The following is an 18,230-nucleotide window of genomic DNA, read 5'->3' as shown; positions in this document are numbered from 1 at the left end:
TGATTCCTGCTTAACGTGTAATCAGGGCACATCTTTGGGGACATTTTCATGTTGTCATGTCTTTGTGCCAGATTATTAACCATTAAAGCAGACTTACTTCCATGTAATGCTATTTTTAAGAGACCTATATGTTTTCGTGTTTGGGGCACAGCAGGTCAAACGTACCGCCAATCTTCACATTTTCATCTGCGGGTGATTTTCCTGCTTGCTTCTTCTGCCCTGCTTAAAGGATTGTTGGCAGTCTTTGGACAGAAAAAAAGACTAACTCTCTGTGACACGTGGCGAGCCAACCCATAGACCCCTACGAGCAAGCCCTTGCTTCTTAGACTGCCATGTGGAAATTGGTATTTCTATGAAGTCTGTTTTTAAAGCCGCTGCAGTCTGTATTGTTATTTTAAAGATGCCGCCTTAAAAGAAACAACAGGTGTCTTTACTCCCACCAAAACACATCCTTGGTGTGTATCCTTGAGCTCTAGCAAAAGTGTGCATTTCTGGTCCTTTCCTCCTAAAGGCTTTGACACTTGCTTTGTTTACCTCAGAGCTTTCTAGCTCACAGTTGTCTTTCCCACCCTTCTCAGAGAACTGTTGCATGTCTTGATGTGTTACTGCTACGTTCAGGTCACTGTAATAGCATGGCGTCTTGCTGGTCTGCTTCACAGGTTACGGCTCCACAGCTATGAGAGGGTCAGAGCCTCCATGGGTTGACATTAATAATCACTCGACTGCTTGTGTCCAACTGGGCTAAATACTGCCCCTTTAGCTCTGTGGAACTTTTAGTGTCTTTCAGCTAGTTGTTTTGTTTTGGTTTAGGTCATGTTTTTGTGGATTTAGTTTTCAGGGTTGCCAAACTGCACTGCAGCGTTCCCATTTTTTAGACCAGCCTTCCTGGTAAATGAGATGGATGAAAGACGATGTTCCTCCCCATTTGCCGGATGTGCAACCAGCAACTGTTTGCAACGAGTCCACATTTTTAAAAAGTGATTAACTGTCAGTGTTGCACGCAGAGCTTATTTCCACTGCCGTCCAGTGGCCACAAACCCTATTCTAGAGCTCGTTTATTAAATGATACTGTATATATTAGCACGCTTTTAGCTGTCGGGCAGCTGTGCTGTGATCTATGTGCTTCAAAACATTTTCAAAGTGGTTTAAAAAGCGATTAAGTCATCTTTTCGTCTTGGGTATTCAACCAAAGCACAATATTCTGCCAGACAGTGTCCAAAAAAGTTTAAAAAATAAAAGGATTAGAGCTGCCTTGAACCGTGTGAACTTTACATGTGATTTTGATGGGGCAGGATCCCACCTGTCTGCTGGTGCAAGCATTTTAAAACTAACGCCACAACTTTCCAGATGTTACGTCAGCCATGTGCGCTCGTGTCACCGCTCCGTCTTCTTTATTACTCTACCCTTGTCTCCACTTTTCGCTTCTCCTTAACACGAGTTTATTGAACCTTAATAAAGCAGGCAGCCCAGAGCAAACCCATCTGACTTTAATGGCCTCAAGAGGAGCAAATGAGCCTTAACAGTGATTGTCCTTTTTAATTTCAGAATTAGGAAGGAATGCCATGGGGAGGGTGGTAATGTTTCTTTTTTACTTGCTCCTATTTTTTCTCACCTGTCCGACTGACTCCTCTCACCAGCTCCCATTTCGCTTTAATTTTTGATCTTATCTCTACTTCTTTTTTTCTTCTGTCCTCTTCTCATATCCTCTGCCACCTCTTTTGCTTCCTCACACCTTTTCCTTCATCTGTGACTATCCCTAACACCCCCAGCCCCTTCATTTGTTTCCTTCTTCTCCTTCTTTTCTTCCTTTACCTTCTCCTCTCTTTGCTTTTCTCTTGTGTCTTTCTTCATCTTCCTCCTTTTCTTCCTCCCATTGCGTACACTCATTTTCTCATCCATCCTGTCTTACCCTCCCTCTCTGAGGCACCCACCTTCACGTCCTACTCCCTCTTCCTCCTCCTCCTCCTCCTCCTCTGCCCGGCATGACGTGGGACCAGATCAAGGAACTGTGTTGCCGGGAGTAACAGGGATTGAGAGCGACGCGTTGGAATGCGACTCCAGCCGAGTCCCTGAGAACAGGAGGAGGAGGAGGAGGGAAGAGGTCGAGAGCAAGTATTTCTACTTTATCCCCGCACAGTGTTCCCCCAGTTCTTTTTTCTTTCTTTTTCGTTTCTTCTTGACCTTTATTGCCCTGTTTTTTTGTTTTTTATTCTCTAAATGTGTCTCGTCTGTAGACATACTAATTTTCTTCCCTTTCGCTTCCCACTTAATTTAAGGAAAGCAGGTGCCAAGGACTCCTTCTTTGCTGATCGGTCTCTCCCTGTCTGCTCAGTAATGTGTCTCTTCCCTCATCTTTTGCCTTACAGATAGATAGATATAGATATATAGATATAGATATATATAGATATAGATATATATAGATAGATAGAGATATATCTTCCATGTGAAGTCTGACTTTGGGGGGCTTGTGTTTATCAGGCGTCAGTTGGGCTGTACACTCATCTGTCTGTTTGTCTGGCTGTTCGCAGTGTAAATGGCAGTGAAAGAGGTAGAGGGAGAGAGAGAGGGCAAACACACGGAGATGCAAACCCACATATTCACACATTCTCTTGCTCCAGCACACACGCACGCACACACACACACTCTACTTTATCAGCAGAATGAAAGTGCTTTCTGGCAGTATTTGAATGAGACAGAAAAGAGCCCTATTCAGCCCCTCTGCCTGGCTTTTATTAACACTGCGCGTCACTGAGGCGACATAAGCCTCCCCTCCCTCGCACCCTCTCTGTTGCAGACAGACACACTCACACACACAGACATGCGCACACACACACACACATAAACAGAGGGAGGTCTCCTGTTCAGGTATGATGATGCCTCCTCCTCGCTTTCCCCCCACAATCCCTCTTTTTTTTGTTAGCTCCTCCTCACTTGTGGGCTTTTGTTACCTCACCCCCTCCTCCTACTACTGTCCTTTTCCACCACACCTCCCTCCCTCCCCTCTCACTCTCTCTCTCCCTGCTCTCTCTCCGTCTGTTTGCCTCTGCCGCTGAATGAAAATACGCACAGATGCGTAAAGGGGCGGTCAAACTCCACATATCCACCGGTGGCAGCGGCAGCATCACTGACCCTATCTCTTTGAGGACGAGAGGACGGGAGCAGGGAACAACTATTCTTTTGGACAATTCTTCAGGCCCTCGAAGAGAAGCCCAAGCGCGACCCCGGAGCCCACCTGTTTGAAGCCGGACACTGTTTGCTCGAATCACAGCTCAGAAGACGCCACAGCAGCAGCAGCAGCCCGAGAGGACACAGGGAACGCGGGTACTGAGTCAGAAGAAGAACCTGCAGGGTCCCGGCTCGGATGCACGGATGCTCGCTTCTTCATCTTCTTCTACCCCCCCACCTTCCCCTTTCTCCTCCTCCTCCTCCTCCCTCAAGCTGCTGTTGCTCGTCTGTGGCGATCCAGAAATAGCAGCAGCTTGTCTGGAGGTTGTATGAGAAAGCGTCTGAGATGTGGGGTTTATTTGCGGTAGTTATGTTTTCAGCTAAGAATTGCTTGTTTTGTGAATTTGTGTTTGTGTGTGTGTCTCTCCCTCTTGTCGCCTCTATTTTGAGTTTCCAGCTTTGATACCACTTAGTGTGCTGGAGTCGTACTAATTAGCGGCCTGATTGACAGCTCGGTAATTGGATTTATTTCATATCCGCTCCTTGAAGTTGCGAAGCCTCTTAAGGCACGAGAGGAATGGTTTCTGGGGCTTTATTTCTTTAGAAATCAATAATAACATACCTACTCCAGACTTGTAGGGATTTTTTTAAGAGGGAGAAGAAGGGATTCTAATTTTATTACAGTTTCTTGCCAAATTCTCAATCCTTTTGCTAAATCCTTCCTGGGGCTTAGGAGGATATATCAGACAGCAGATATTTCAGCATTAAAACATAAACTCCACCGTAAAAATATGTCTGTTACTGAGACAGATCTCAGTCTTACATGTGCTAGCAGACATTTGTTTATGGGGATAATCCAGAAATGACCATATGTGGTAGAAAAAGTGGGGGATTCAAAAACTATCAAGTAATACATTGTGTTAAGTGGACTTAAAAAGTACCAAGCTGCTTCAAAACCAAAAGTGTCCAAGCGGACAACAGGTGCTCAATGGAAGAAAATCTGCCCCCTTTATAACTTACTCAAAAAAAAAATCCACATGTAAGAAGCAGCACAGATTAGAGCGTGTGAAGAGAGATCATATGGAGAACGTATGCTCCAATTACATAACACCAAACGACCAAAATCTATTAGCAGGTGATGTCGATTTTTATGTTTTTAAACCTATATAAGTTAACAAGAAGGTAACTGCCTCATTTAATCAAAGAAAAAATTTCAAATGAACATGCATTGTAAGAATTTTCAAACACTTTCCTGTACTTGTGTTGCAAATTCACATGAATTGCCTTTGGGAAAGCTTTAAGGGGTGAAACGGATGTCCTTGTAATATATACATATATATGGATACATACAGGGTAAGGTAAAGCAAAGACCCCGTGTGGTTACTCAGAATCCAAAAAGAAGGTCTTTGCTTTCGAACATGGCGTTTACTACTACTACTACTGTTGTTATAAAAATCTTGTACACCATACACCGGGACAGCTCGCTCTGATCATCATCAATACAGATCCAGCTGCCGTGGAGACAACACCGTGGGCATAAAATAGCCCGTGTCCTTGCATTGTGGATGTCAGACCTGTTGCCACACCTCACCACCACTTGCCTTTGACGAGGCTTCATGTACTCCCCATCTGACTTGCAGGCTGTTTTCTGATTAGTCTCGGTGTGATCTTCAGCATACCTGGAGTGCCGTGCAGAGTCATCTCCTATAAGCTCGTTTTTCTCTCTTGGTTTCTGTGTCCTTCACCTGCTCTTATCCTTTTTCGAGTTTTTCTCGCTCAAGGGGGTTTCAATTGAATCTCTTTCCATCTATCATCCGACTCCATGCGTGTTTGTCAGTGTGTGTGTGTGTGTCCTTGTTCATAGAACTCAGTCTTCTCAATGCCCCGTGCATTGTATGGCTTTTTATTCCTATCTGACTGTACTTATGGTTCATATAGGGATGGAAGCCATGCACTGCGCTGGGAGCAAAGCGCGCACGACCATGGACTCCTGCCATGTCACCTCACCCATCCACATGCTAAAGACTATATGTATAAGCACACTCTTAGCCTAGCCTGCATGCTCACATATGCATGCACACATCCACATGATGGTCAAGGCAAAGCCTCTAACAGAAGTATGGACGCACACGCGCTCCACACATAAACACGCATTCATTTATGCGTATGCATGCAGTATGTATGCATATGTATGGTGTATGCAGTACCTATGGAAAGGGCCCCCTGGTTTCAGGAGGCTCATACTGCAGTGAGTCAGTCTGAAGCTGTCTGACTGTATCAGCTGACAGATGGCTCTCTGAAGTGAAACACACACACATCTGCCACAGAACCTCAATGGGATCGATACAGATCACAACGGGGCTAAATGAAAATTAAATTGAACTGAAATGAGCCAAATTGATTCAGAATCAAGAGGCAGAACTTGTTTCAGGGAAGTCACGCAGACCCCGGCGCAAAATAACAAGATGAAGAATGCGCTCAGGCATCGTCGTTTACCCACTTAAGTCTTTTCAGGGCTCCAGTGGGATAAAAAATCCCCCCAAAAAACAGCATCTTGCTCGGTGGAAGGCAGTGACACAGTTGACACAACCTCCCAAAAAACCACTGATATCTGCTTGTGTAAAGTTTTAGAAAATAACTGTGAGGAAATCCCTGTTCACAATACCTAGAATAACACAGTTTACTTCTGCTTCACATGACATGACACCGGCTTTTCTGCTTCTTATTTCTCTACCTTTCTGCCAAGGATTGTTTTTTTCTTTGCAAACAAGGTGATTTTGACAGACAGCTGAACGGGCCTGTTAATGGTCTCCTGTCCCTGGTGATCATGCAGAATCTGTTCAGCAATGTATTAAAGTCCAATCCAAATTCGTGACTGACTTTTTTCTGTTTTCTTTCCGGTTGTTGCTTCGTCTCAACACATGCTTCCGGGCACACTGGGGTCTGTGGGGGGAAAAAAATCCATTTATCAAGGGAAGACCATTTAAAAAGTTTTCATGAATCATATTTGGCTGCTTTTATTGAGTGGAGCTCAGAGTGGTTTGCATTACACAGTGGATAACAGTGTTTTTCATTTTTCAACCTCTCACTCTCATTCTCAGCACAACCACTGACTTCCACTGCTGACACCGCATGCTCAGTTACAGCCTCTTTGATAACACTGAACATCAGCCCTTTCAAACATGCTTAGCTACCACTAAATTAAATCAAACATGTACAGTAGCTAGAGGTTCTTCTGATACTGTGTCTCTACTGTAGTTTTTCTACTGTTGAACACACTGAACATGCTTCTGGCTAAATGCTTCCTTATATAACCTAAAAGAGATCACTGGCTGTTAAAAACGAGTATTAATATGAAACCTAACTACCAGGAGCATGTGGAGCTGACCTTTGTCGAAGTTGAAAACCTTATGGAAAGCACAACACCACCCCTTAGTGCCCAAAAGTGGTATTACACCTCCCTGAAACACCACATTTTATATATATATATATATATATATATATATATATATATATATATATATATATATATATATATATATATATATATTTAAATATATATATATATATTTAAATATATATATATTTAAATATATATATATATATATATATATATATATATATATATATATATATATATATATATTTAAATATATATATATATATATATATATATATATATTTAAATATATATATATATATATATATTTAAATATATATATATATATATATTTAAATATATATATATATATATATTTAAATATATATATATTTAAATATATATATATATATATATATATATATATATATATATATATATATATATATATATATATATATATATTTAAATATATATATATATATATAATGTATGTATATATATGTATAAGACCATAAAGCCATTTATAAACAAATGTTGGTGTCAGCCTACTTATAAATATCCAGGTGTTAACTTGTAATTATAGGGAGCTGAATTGGATCTATTTAGTGAAGAAGAAGAAGAAGAAGAAGAAGAAGAAGAAGAAGACAGGAGAGCGGATATGACGTCAAGGTCCGGCCTCCACAACAACCGGGTGCAGTTTCTTGTATTATGAAAACTCCTGAATGGCAGTGTTGGGTAACTGCTGTTTCCTCGCCCTTATACAACAGCATGTGGAGCTCTGAAGGACTACTGCTCGTCTAGCTCTGGATATTATTATTCAAAGAAAGTTCTTCCACTGACGGCAGCTAGCATGGCGAGGAGGAGAGAGTGCGCAAACACGGGGGGCGACACAAAGAAACTGAAGCAGGTGCTGAAAGCGAAGAGCTGCGGGGCAAAAACAAGAGCGAAGAAAAAAAATGCTGGTATGAAAAGTCGGAGTTGCCTAAAATGTGTGTCTGTCATTAAATAAATGGAACCTCTAGCCCCCAATAGTTAGGAAATTAAGTGAAGTACAGGGGAGGTTAGCTAAGCGGTCTGTGCACAGTGAGCCTGGGTTCATGAATAAACTTACACACGTTCATCTGAGGAAGAGTTTCACACAGATGACTAACATCAGCATTAGTTGTAGTAAATGAAAAATACTACTTCACAATATTATAAAATAATTGAAATGTAAAACACATCCTCTGTCATCCATTCCCTCTGACTGCTCTGAGAAGCAGTTTTTGTGCAGTTATAACGTGACAAAAATATAATTTATGTCACACATCAATGCAAAGCTTCGGTTTATTGGAGGCAATGCATAATATCGAGCTATTATGGCCATAACCATAAAGGCACTGTATGAGCATCCAGGTGCACTGCTTAAGGATGTGCATGGTTGCTGAAGTGGATCTGCTGGCCCGGATGCACATCTGTGCTCCACATACCAAAACACCAACCATATTTTGTGCATAGATGGTGTAAGTGTGTGTGTTAACTTCTTAATCCTGCTGGTTTATCTGCAGCTTCTCAGACGTGATCTCTGACGTGTATTTGAATAAGAGCATTATCTCTGTGGTGTATATAGTAGTGATAAACCAATTTTCAGATTTTAGGCTAATACAAGCATCTGGTTTAAAATAACCAATATTTTTTCTGGAATTTTTTTTTTTTTTTTTCATTTTTATTGTTGATTTTTCCTCCGTTGGATTAAAGAATCAAAAATTCATATAGATTTCTTTATTCTTCAGTGTTAGAGGCATTTAGGTCATCCATCTTATGTACTCATAGGCCAGTATCAGCACTTCCCTTCATGCTTTGCGGTAAATCATTCATAAACTGTAGTTTTCATTCAGATAAACAATGCTGTTGCACTTCCTACAGTGGCACAAAAATGATTCTCCAGACAATTAAGGCACTTTTGTCAATTTTCTGTAGCAAAAAAAGAAAGAAAAAACATCTTCATTCAGAAAATTGGCTCGCAATATAATACATTTTTAGGGTGGTTGTACTTCTGTTTTGTATTGACGTGTTTTCCTTTATTCTCAGTCAAGCACAGAGGCTTCAAAACATCTTTCAATCTGTTTTACCAGGTGAGGACATCAAAGATAAAGAGGAAAAGATAGAGAGGAAGGTCATCCCTAAGCCCCGCGCGCCCTCAAAGCGAGCAGCAGGAAATAAATTGTCTTCCCAATCTGACACCAGCTCTGCTGTCAATACCAGCAAATACTTTGAGTCACCCATTATGGAGGAGAATGATAGCGAAGATGACTTTGATATGGTGACCTCCCCACCACGGCTTAAGGTGAACACCAAGAAACCAGAGAAAGAAGAAGAAGAAGAAGAAGGGGAGGACAGTGAGGAGGAAGATGAGGATGATTGGGAAGAAGTGGAAGGTAAGTGTAAAATCCGTAACATTTGTAATAACACTTTGTTTTGTTTTGTTTTTTATTCCTATGCTAAGCAGGGAGTAATGGAAAACAAAGGAAATGAATAGTGTGTGTGTGTGTGTGTGTGTTAATCAGAGCTAGCTGAGCCGCTGGGTCCACTTGAGCCTCTAGAACCCGTCCTGCCCTCTGAGCCTGTGGAGATTGAGATCGAGACCCCAGAAGTCAGAAAGAGGTAAGTGAATATAGAATATGCACATGCTCAACATAAAATTCTAAACTTTTGAAAATAAAATAGCTCTTTAAAAAAAGAGTTGCAAAACAGACTTTTTTGTGATATTATTTCTTAAACAGTTGAGGTGTTAATCTGTAAAATGAAATGAACACAGGAAGACATCCAAAAGTCAATCAAAACAAATCAACCTCATTATTAAAACTCAGGAATCACTAGCATAATTTAAATAAAGTTTCATTGTGTTCATGCTCTGAGTTTAATTAGATTTTGTTTATATCAAAACAATCTGAATGTAGCTCCAGACATTGTTAGCTGATGTCTCCAAACTCCCGATCCTCTCATTATATTCAGGAAAACATTTTTGGGTCATGGAGTTTCATTCAAATGTACATTAGTATGAATTTTCTCCACAGGTGTCAGGAGAGGGACCTGTAATTGTGTGTTTATGTGATTAGTTTGTGGAAAATGCGTTATCTATGGGTGTGCAGTTAATGGTATATTTGTTTTAACCCAATAATCATGATTTCTGATTGGCCAGGCAAAAAAAGCAGGCGGAACTTGAGACGTATCTGAGGCGAATGGTGAACCGATATAAGAAGGACCTGCTGATAGACACCCACAAGGTGAAAACACGCTGTTTAGTTCTACCTTTCCTTTCATGGTGCTTCTCTAGCTCATCCCTGACGTTCCGAACCTTTGATTGGTCTCTTAGGTCCACCTCATGTGCCTGATTGCCAGCGCCATGTTCCGCAACAGGTTGTGCAGTGAACCAGACCTGCTGGCCATCACTCTGTCGCTGCTGCCTGTCCACTTCACCATGGCAGCTAAGCGCATCGACCAAAACTACCTCTCTGGGCTGCTTAAATGGTATGTACTTATAAATGTGAAGTTCCTGAAACTATTTTAATGCTAGAATGTGTAAAACTAAGAAATTTGTACAATAGGGACAATAGAGCTACTATTCAGAAGCCATCAGTCACTGGTAGCCTTCTATAATTATCGCCATATCTTATGATTCCATTTCCATCCATCCGGCTCTCTTCTTTCCCAGGTTTAGAGCAACATTTACCCTCAACTCCAGTCTTCCCTGTGAAGAGGTTCCGGACCCCCAGAGGCTCCTCGAGAGGCGACTGGCAAGCCTCTCAGCCAGAAACCACGAGGAGATGACTCACGTTAGTAGTTTGGCATGAAACCGGTCCATTTTCTATAAAACAGTGCCCCTAGTTCGACGTACAAATGAAAAATAAATAATTATGCACCTGTGTTTCCTGCAGCTGTTTCTCTTGGTCCTACGCTCTCTGCAGCTTTTCTGCCGATTGGTCCTTTCTTTGCAGCCGATTCCTTTCAAAGCCCCATCAGCCAAGGTACTGACAGTTTGTTGTTTTTCCTTTAAGAAGACACTGCGGTATAATTACAACAGTCACGTTTGGATAACTGCTGCAGTTTAATGTATAGAACACATTTTTTAAAGCCTTCTATTAAAAAATAAACCATTTTGCCAAAAGTATTCACTCACACATCCAAATCATTGAATTCAGGTGTTCCAGTCTCTCCCATGGCCACAGGTGTATAAAATCAAGCACCTAGGCATGCAGACTGCTTGTATAAACATTTGTGGAAGAATGGGTCGCTCTCAGGAGCTCAGTGAATTCCAGTGTGGTGCTGTGATATGATGCCAACTGTGCAACAAGTCCAGTCATGAAATGTACTTTCTACTAAATATTCCACAGGCGATTGTTAATCCCAGCTATGAACTCGCCTGTGAAGTGGTAAGCCTCATAAAATCACAGAGCTGGGTCGGTGGTTGCAGTTACTACACATCTCCAAACTTCATGTGGCCTTCAGATTAGCTCAAGAACACTGTGTAGAGAGCTTCAGTGAAGGAGTTTCCACAGCCAAGCGGTTTCATACAAGCCTTAATATCACCAAGTACAATGCAAAGTGTCGGGTGCAGTGGTGTAAAGCACGCCACCACTGGACTCTAGAACAATGGAAATGCATAAGTGCAAAGCAAGGTCAGCAAAGACATGGATGAGCAAGTTTGGTGTGGAGGAACTGGCCTGCACCGAGTCCTGACCTCAACCCAAAAGAAAACCTTTGAGATGAGTAAGGGCGGAGATTATGAGCCAGGCGTTCTCGTCCAACATCAGTGTCTGACCTCACAGATGTACTTCTGAAAAAATGGTCAAAAATATCCATAAACACTCCTAAACCTTGTGGAAAACCTTCCCAGAAGAGTTGAAGCTGTTGTAGCTGGAAAGAGTGGAAAAAACATCATATGGGATTTTACTCAAGTTCATATGCATGTGAAGGCAGACGAGCAAATACTTTTGCACTTTACCTAATACTTTAGCCTGTAAAAAATGAATAAACTGTAATATAAGTGAAAATACAAAAGGTACAGCCTAAGCTGTGGTGTCAGGTTCTTATTAAAAGGATACAGCCACCAATTTTATCACACTTACATATGCCTCTATATACAGTATTTCAACTCATTGCAGTATTGCATATGCAGTGGTGTCTGCCATTTGATTTTAAGGTTGTTCTGTTCTTACAAACATGCTGTTGGAAATATCTCATTTCTGCAGGCCAAAGGGGCTAGAACATCTGCTGGAGCCCCAGAAAAGAGCAACACAAGCAAGGAATCATCCAAGACAAACTCCCCTGAGCCAAAGATTTCTCCTGGCACCAAGAGACCAGCAGGAGGGAGAACGATCAAAGGAGATGTAGGAGGAAAGAAAGCAAAGAAGAAAGAAAAGGATGAGGAGGAAGAGAAAAAAGTTGTAGTATCAGGGGGGCAGAGACCAAAGAATTCAAAACGCCGCAGTGTTGCCTCAAAGGTCAGCTACAAGGAAGAGAGCAACAGCGAAGGGGAGGAGGATGGAGGGCTTAGTGACGAAGATGAGTTTCAAGCCACCAGTGAGGATGACAGTGAGGATTCAGAGAGTGGGGTTAAATCTAAAAAGGGGAATAAAGGGAAAGGGAAGGCCAAGGGCACACACAGCAGAAATACTGCAGCTCCAAAGAGAAGAAGCAGTGGAGGTAAAAAACAGGTAAAAGATGAGGAGGATGGAGACTTGGAAGAAGAAGAGGAAGAAGAAGGAGGAGAAGGAACAACGAGCAATGGAACAAAAAGGAGGAGTGGGGCAAAGAGAGAAGGCCCAGGTGCAGACGAGTGGTTAGAGGTGTATCTGGAGAAAACAGCTTCCTGGGTTTGCGTAGATGTGGATCACGGTGTTGGAGTTCCTCAACTCTGCTACCGGAATGCAACCACACCGGTGACATATGTGGTGTCTGTGGACGGGGACGGGTTTGTGAAAGACCTGGGAAAGAAGTATGACCCGACTTGGATGACATCATCCAGGAAGAGGCGGGTGGATGATGACTGGTGGGAGGAAACGCTTGAGCCATTCTTGGGACCCGAGGACGAGAAAGACATAAAGGAAGACAAGGAGGTGACTTCGATTTTTTTTTTTCGATTTTTTTTTTTTTTTTTTTTACTTTTCTGCACAATTCTTCTTACCAAAACCAGTGGCCACATCACATGTCCTGTATGCATCATATGGATTAGCAGGAAATGTTCAATGTACACGGGATTTTACTCTATTTTTAACATTGAATTCTTTCCTCCTAGTCAAGAAATTGCTGTGGCCCATCAGCTACTCCCATCGTTAACAATGCAAGAATGGCATGAAAGGAAACAATGTCTTGACCTACTTCAATTTCTTTCTTTGCTCTGCTCTCCCAGCTCCAGAAAACTCTTCTGAACAAACCCCTGCCAGTGTCTGTAGCGGAGTATAAGAACCACCCGCTGTATGCCTTAAAGAGACACCTGCTGAAATATGAGGCCATCTATCCTCCTACAGCCACTGTGCTGGGATACTGCAGAGGGGAGCCAGTATACTCTCGGTAACTAGTTAAACTTTCATCACAGATGCATTTTAGTTCAAGTATACCTCGAAATCCATCGCACATAATGCTTTTTATACTGTGCAGTCTGTGTTAACCTAGTTAGTTATGTCTTATCGCTAAACCAAAAAGCAAGGGAAAACTGGGATTTCAGTGTGAGAGGGGAAAAAAAGGACTGTCGTCATTCATGTCCTGTTTAAATCTTTATCCATCTCTAGGGACTGTGTGCACACCCTGCACTCCAGAGACACGTGGCTGAAAGAAGCAAGGACTGTCCGGTTAGGGGAGGAGCCATACAAGGCAAGCTCTTTTTTGTTTGCTTCTCTTCCCTTCCTCAAAAGGAGACATTTTGTGGTTAGTTTCTCTGTTACATCAGTTTGTTTTTAACTCAGTCACACTCTGACCTGAAGGCAGTTGTAGCTGAGCGGTGTTCATTAGCATGTTTCATGACTGAGGAGGAGAGTTTATCCTGGTAATGAAAACACAGTTTTTCTAAATGAACCAGCCCTGTGATCAAGCCTGCACTGAGTACTGCTACCACTTGAACCACTTTGGACTTTACCTTCCACATCTGCTCCAGCTGTTCTTTCAGCTCCTGGTACTTCTGTGTTTTCCCATGCCCCTTCTTCTTGATGTTCCTGCTTGCTGGGATTGCCACATCTGTCACAACTGTGGTCTTCTGCTTCTTGTCAATCACCACTATGTCAGGTTGGTTTACCACTAGCTGCTTGTCAATCTGGAACTCAAACCCCCACTGGACTTTATCCCTGTTATTCTCACACACCTTTGGTTGTGTATGTGGTACAGATGTTCCAGTACACTGTCCCAATCACTTGGATGTGCCTCCCATCTGTCAATGGGCCGTGCTTGTTACTCTTCCTTTTCCTCATCACCGTCTGTCTTCATCTGCCGGAGGTGTTCTTGTAGCAGCTCATCTCAGGGGCCATCTTCGTGATCTATTAGCCGATGCTCCATGGTTTATCCCAGATTGTGGGTCTGACAATAAGCCAGGGGTTCAAATCTCGATAAGGGCATGCATGCAGTAAGGGCCCCTAGCTAGGCCCGCCCAAGCCTACTTCAGAACATGAGCGAGAGATATAGAGCCAAAGCCATACCGGCTCAGACATTGCCCAGCTTAACAAGGTCCACATCAGGCATTTAGGAACCAGGACATACTGATGAGAAGTGGGCAACAGGAATAAAGCATACATGGACAAGGACTAATAATATGGAATTGATGGAATGCTACCAATATTGCCCCCAGATCTTAAACCTGACCCCATGAATAAACTGTTATTGCTAGAGATATATTTGTCTTGAAGAATGACTGATGTAATTATGAAATGATATAAGGTGTAAAATCTTGCAAACCTTTCCTTTCCTGTCATTGATGTTCTGCTGAGTGCAGATGTATTGAATTCTTCTTGTAGCACTGATGCTATTAAATCCTAGTTTGGCTTAATTGGATTAATTGGATCAATTGGATCAATGGCATCGTCAAGGTGACAGGAAGGGGGAATCATAACAGACTGAGGCTGCTGCATACTGAATAGACACACAGATAATGGAAACATGAAATGCTTTGGTGACTTTATGAACTCACAATATAAACACGTCTTTTCCTTTTTAGATGGTGAAGGGCTTCTCTAATCGTTCCCGTAAGGCCAGGATGACGTCTGAGCTGAAGGATGAGAATGACCTGGCTCTGTTTGGAGAATGGCAAACTGAAGAGTACCAGCCGCCGATAGCCGTGGATGGGAAGGTATGTATATGTGTGGGATTGAGCATCACATTCAGAAGATTAAGCGAAACAAAGTTTTATGAGCAACATAAGAACCAACAGGATAAAGCGTCAGTGTCATTGTGGTTTTGTATGTTTTCCTCAGGTCCCACGTAATGACTACGGTAATGTCTACCTGTTTAAACCCTGTATGTTGCCGGTGGGCTGTGTTCATATCAGGTTGCCCAACCTGCACCGCGTGGCCAGGAAACTGAACATTGACGCAGCGCCTGCAGTCACAGGTTTCGACTTCCATGGAGGATACTCGCACGCTGTGTAAGATGACTCTGAGGAGCCTTCGGTGGGGTGTAAACACAATTAAGCAGATGGATACGGTCATACAGGAGAATCTCAGGATGAACAACTGCACCGAGAGTTAGAATTTCACAATATTGAGGGACTTTCAAACAAAATCATGCATTTTTTGACCCGTGCACATCATTATTGATTCCTAGACAGACTCATTAAATCGTGATATTTTCTTAAAAAACAGTTTGTGTTTGTTTTCAAGTTTTAGTTGTGAAGGCAGATACTGATAACAGTATCTTCAAATTTCAATCACAACTGCGGGTTTTGTTTTGTTTTTTTTGAAAGCTTAATTAGTTGCTTTCCAAATTTATCTGTATTGTTTCCAGCGAGCTTATTTTCATCTCATTAGTTGGCTTTGGGTAAAATCCCTCTCTGTGAGCATTTGCATTGAATCATTTCAGTGTTTAAAATAAAAAGATCAAAATCAGGATGTTTTTACTCCTAAAGAAAGAAATGAAATAAATGCACTTGTTACAAACATGTCAAAGCTAAGGGGATATTTGCTCACCTGTGTGTGTTTCAGCACTGATGGCTACATTGCGTGTGAGGAGCACGAGGAGGTCCTCAGAGCTGCGTGGGTGGAAGAACAAGAGCTTCAGAAACAGAAGGAGAAAGAGGTGTGTTTTCTTTTATATCACTAATTTGACAATTATTGATTACAACCCTGTAAGATTACCAGATTATGTAGTTTAGGTGGGAACTTTAACACAAAGTATCAGCTGTTACTTTCAAGTAGAAACCTGTATGTGACAGGCTTAATTTTTTTTCTTTTCTTGCAACATCTAGAAAAAAGAGAAGAGGGCCATCTCCAACTGGACTCTGCTGGTCAAAGGACTCCTGATCAGAGAAAGGCTTAAAAAGCGTTACAACAAGAAGAACCAGGGATTGGGGAGCCTTGCTCATGGAGGTGACGCCGAAGGGTTTTCCTCAGATGAGGAGGCTGCTGAGGGTGAAAGTCCGGGAGCTAAGACGGCATCCGAGACTCTAGCAATGTCCTGGCCTCAGAACAGACAAGCAGAGGAGGATGGTGGAAATGCCAGCGGACTGAAGAAGAAGAAAGTAACAAAACGAGAGAAGAAGGGTCAAGAGCAACATTTATTCCCCTTTGAGAAAGTGTGATGTTGGAGACCACCTTCAGGTTTTTGTAAAGCAAAGATTGATTCCATTATGCTGTTAGAGAAGCACTTTCACTGACTTCTTGCAACATTTAGTTTGGAAGATGTTCACATCACTTCAAAGCAGGATGCTGCATGGGTCACTGAAATACCCTGGAGCCTTTGGAAGTAACGCTGGAAGGAAAGGAAAGGAAATACGGGAAGCGAGGAGAAGGTGACGACATAAAGCCTCACTGTTCATAGCTCCATTTTGGTGTACACTGTATTGTAAGATTTTTATGTGAGAACTTCATGGACATGGGGAAAAAAAACATGCATATGTACAGCAACAGTATAGGTTGTCATGGAGACTGTGGAAGTGTCCTTACATCTTCATGTGTATTAGGTGAGTATTGGGCACTGATATCAGGTTTAAATATTCAGTGCTTCAAACTTTGACCAGTACAGACAGGTTTGAACCTGCTGGGCACATTAATGTTGGCATTTAGAGCTTATGCTGACATGAATGGATAACTTGCGTGGCAATTAAACACAATACCTCCTGTGCTAACACTACAAATTATAATGAATGGTAAAAATAAGCACACAGCATCTGTGCTCCTGTCAGCTGCTGCTGTTTTATCACATTCATGTTAGCAGTTTTTTCCCCAACCTGCAGGTCTGACCAAATAAGAGCATAGCTTCTGTTACTGGCTCAATCTAAATGTTTTGGGGTTTTTTTACAAAGAAAGTCATTCCGCTTATTTACTTTTGTCAGCTGATTTTTTTTTAATACTCATGTTGGGTAAAGATCTGACAGAGCCATTGTAAGGAACCAACCACTGTGCACATTTAAGTTGATCTATGGATATAGACTCCTCATCTAACAAAGTATATGCAGACTATATGACAGTTTTTAATAAGTGTATAACTTGAAAATCACTAAAACTGTTCTTTCATTTTTGATTTATCTTTAGTGCTTCGTGTCCTCTTTGCCTGTTTAGCAGGAGGTTTGCTTATATCTCCTCTTCTCTTTGTCATTGTTTGCATTCAGTATTTCTTTTACACTCATTTCTTTTACATATTAGGCACCATTTTATAACTTTTGGCTGTATATTATTGTTTCCGACACTGAAAAAAAGACAGAAAGAAAATACCATCCATAAGTCAAAATTTCAAGTTCAAATTTTAGGATCATATTTTCTTCTAAATTTGAGTTGGTAAATAGAAATTTTGAGATGCCTGACTGTAAATTGTGAGATAATAACATAACAATGACAAATTGATGAAAAAACATTGATTACAGGGTTGTAATCAATGTTTTGTAATTGTTGGAAGATTTTCCGTACTACATGTCTTCAAACCATTTAAAAGTTGCCAATTGTTCTTGTATGAAATTTATTTTTGTAATAAATGTTTAAATATATTGAAATAAAAACAATGCTGTAGATTTCTTATAGATTATGCTATCTATACTTATTAATTGGACACTTTTAAAGATCATCAAGATTGCCCCATTAACCACCTTGAAATGGTGAGTAAACAAAGGTGTTACTAATGCCATATTAATTATGTTCTTGAAGGTTCAATTGTATTTAGGCACAGAGTCTTGATCACTGTGAACTGCCTGTGTTTACCTACAAAAGGACTGCCAGAAGAGGGCCTGACTTTGGCTTGCTTTTCTCTCAAATTTGGATTTTTCTAATTTTCTTATGAAAAGGTAATGATTGTTTTTAGGTAGACTGTAAGGCATTCCTTAAAAGTAAAGACAACATCAGTGTAAACTGCAGAGGTAAAATGTGTCATGTTGCAGCAGTAACAGCTCACTGAACATCAGCTCCATTAGAAGATCCATCTTCTAATTCCACCCTATTACCATACCATTTCCCTCTGGGGCTTAGCCCTCGACTTCTCTCAGGCACTGCTGAGAAGCACAGCAGAGGATAAT

The 18,230-nt window shown here is 41.4% G+C and overlaps 1 protein-coding gene across 1 annotated transcript; it reads left to right on the top strand.

Moving 5' to 3' along the window:
* The first annotated feature begins 7,216 nt into the window (after window positions 1–7,216).
* Window positions 7,217–17,723, top strand: xpc (xeroderma pigmentosum, complementation group C). The gene is made up of 14 exons (XM_085394280.1): window positions 7,217–7,509; window positions 8,662–8,964; window positions 9,094–9,190; window positions 9,729–9,813; window positions 9,903–10,057; window positions 10,242–10,362; window positions 10,465–10,554; window positions 11,779–12,645; window positions 12,939–13,099; window positions 13,318–13,399; window positions 14,730–14,861; window positions 14,986–15,155; window positions 15,712–15,805; window positions 15,975–17,723. Exons 1-14 carry the CDS (start codon window positions 7,398–7,400, stop codon window positions 16,305–16,307), a joined length of 2,802 nt encoding a protein of 933 aa, XP_085250406.1. The 5' UTR covers window positions 7,217–7,397; the 3' UTR covers window positions 16,308–17,723.
* Window positions 17,724–18,230: the final 507 nt, after the last annotated feature.

This window comes from Rhamphochromis longiceps, linkage group LG20, assembly GCF_057381845.1.
Source record: "Rhamphochromis longiceps isolate RC_006_pf linkage group LG20, R_longiceps_female_GT1.1, whole genome shotgun sequence".
Lineage (NCBI taxonomy): Eukaryota > Metazoa > Chordata > Actinopteri > Cichliformes > Cichlidae > Rhamphochromis > Rhamphochromis longiceps.
This window is presented reverse-complemented; position numbering and strand designations above follow the sequence as displayed.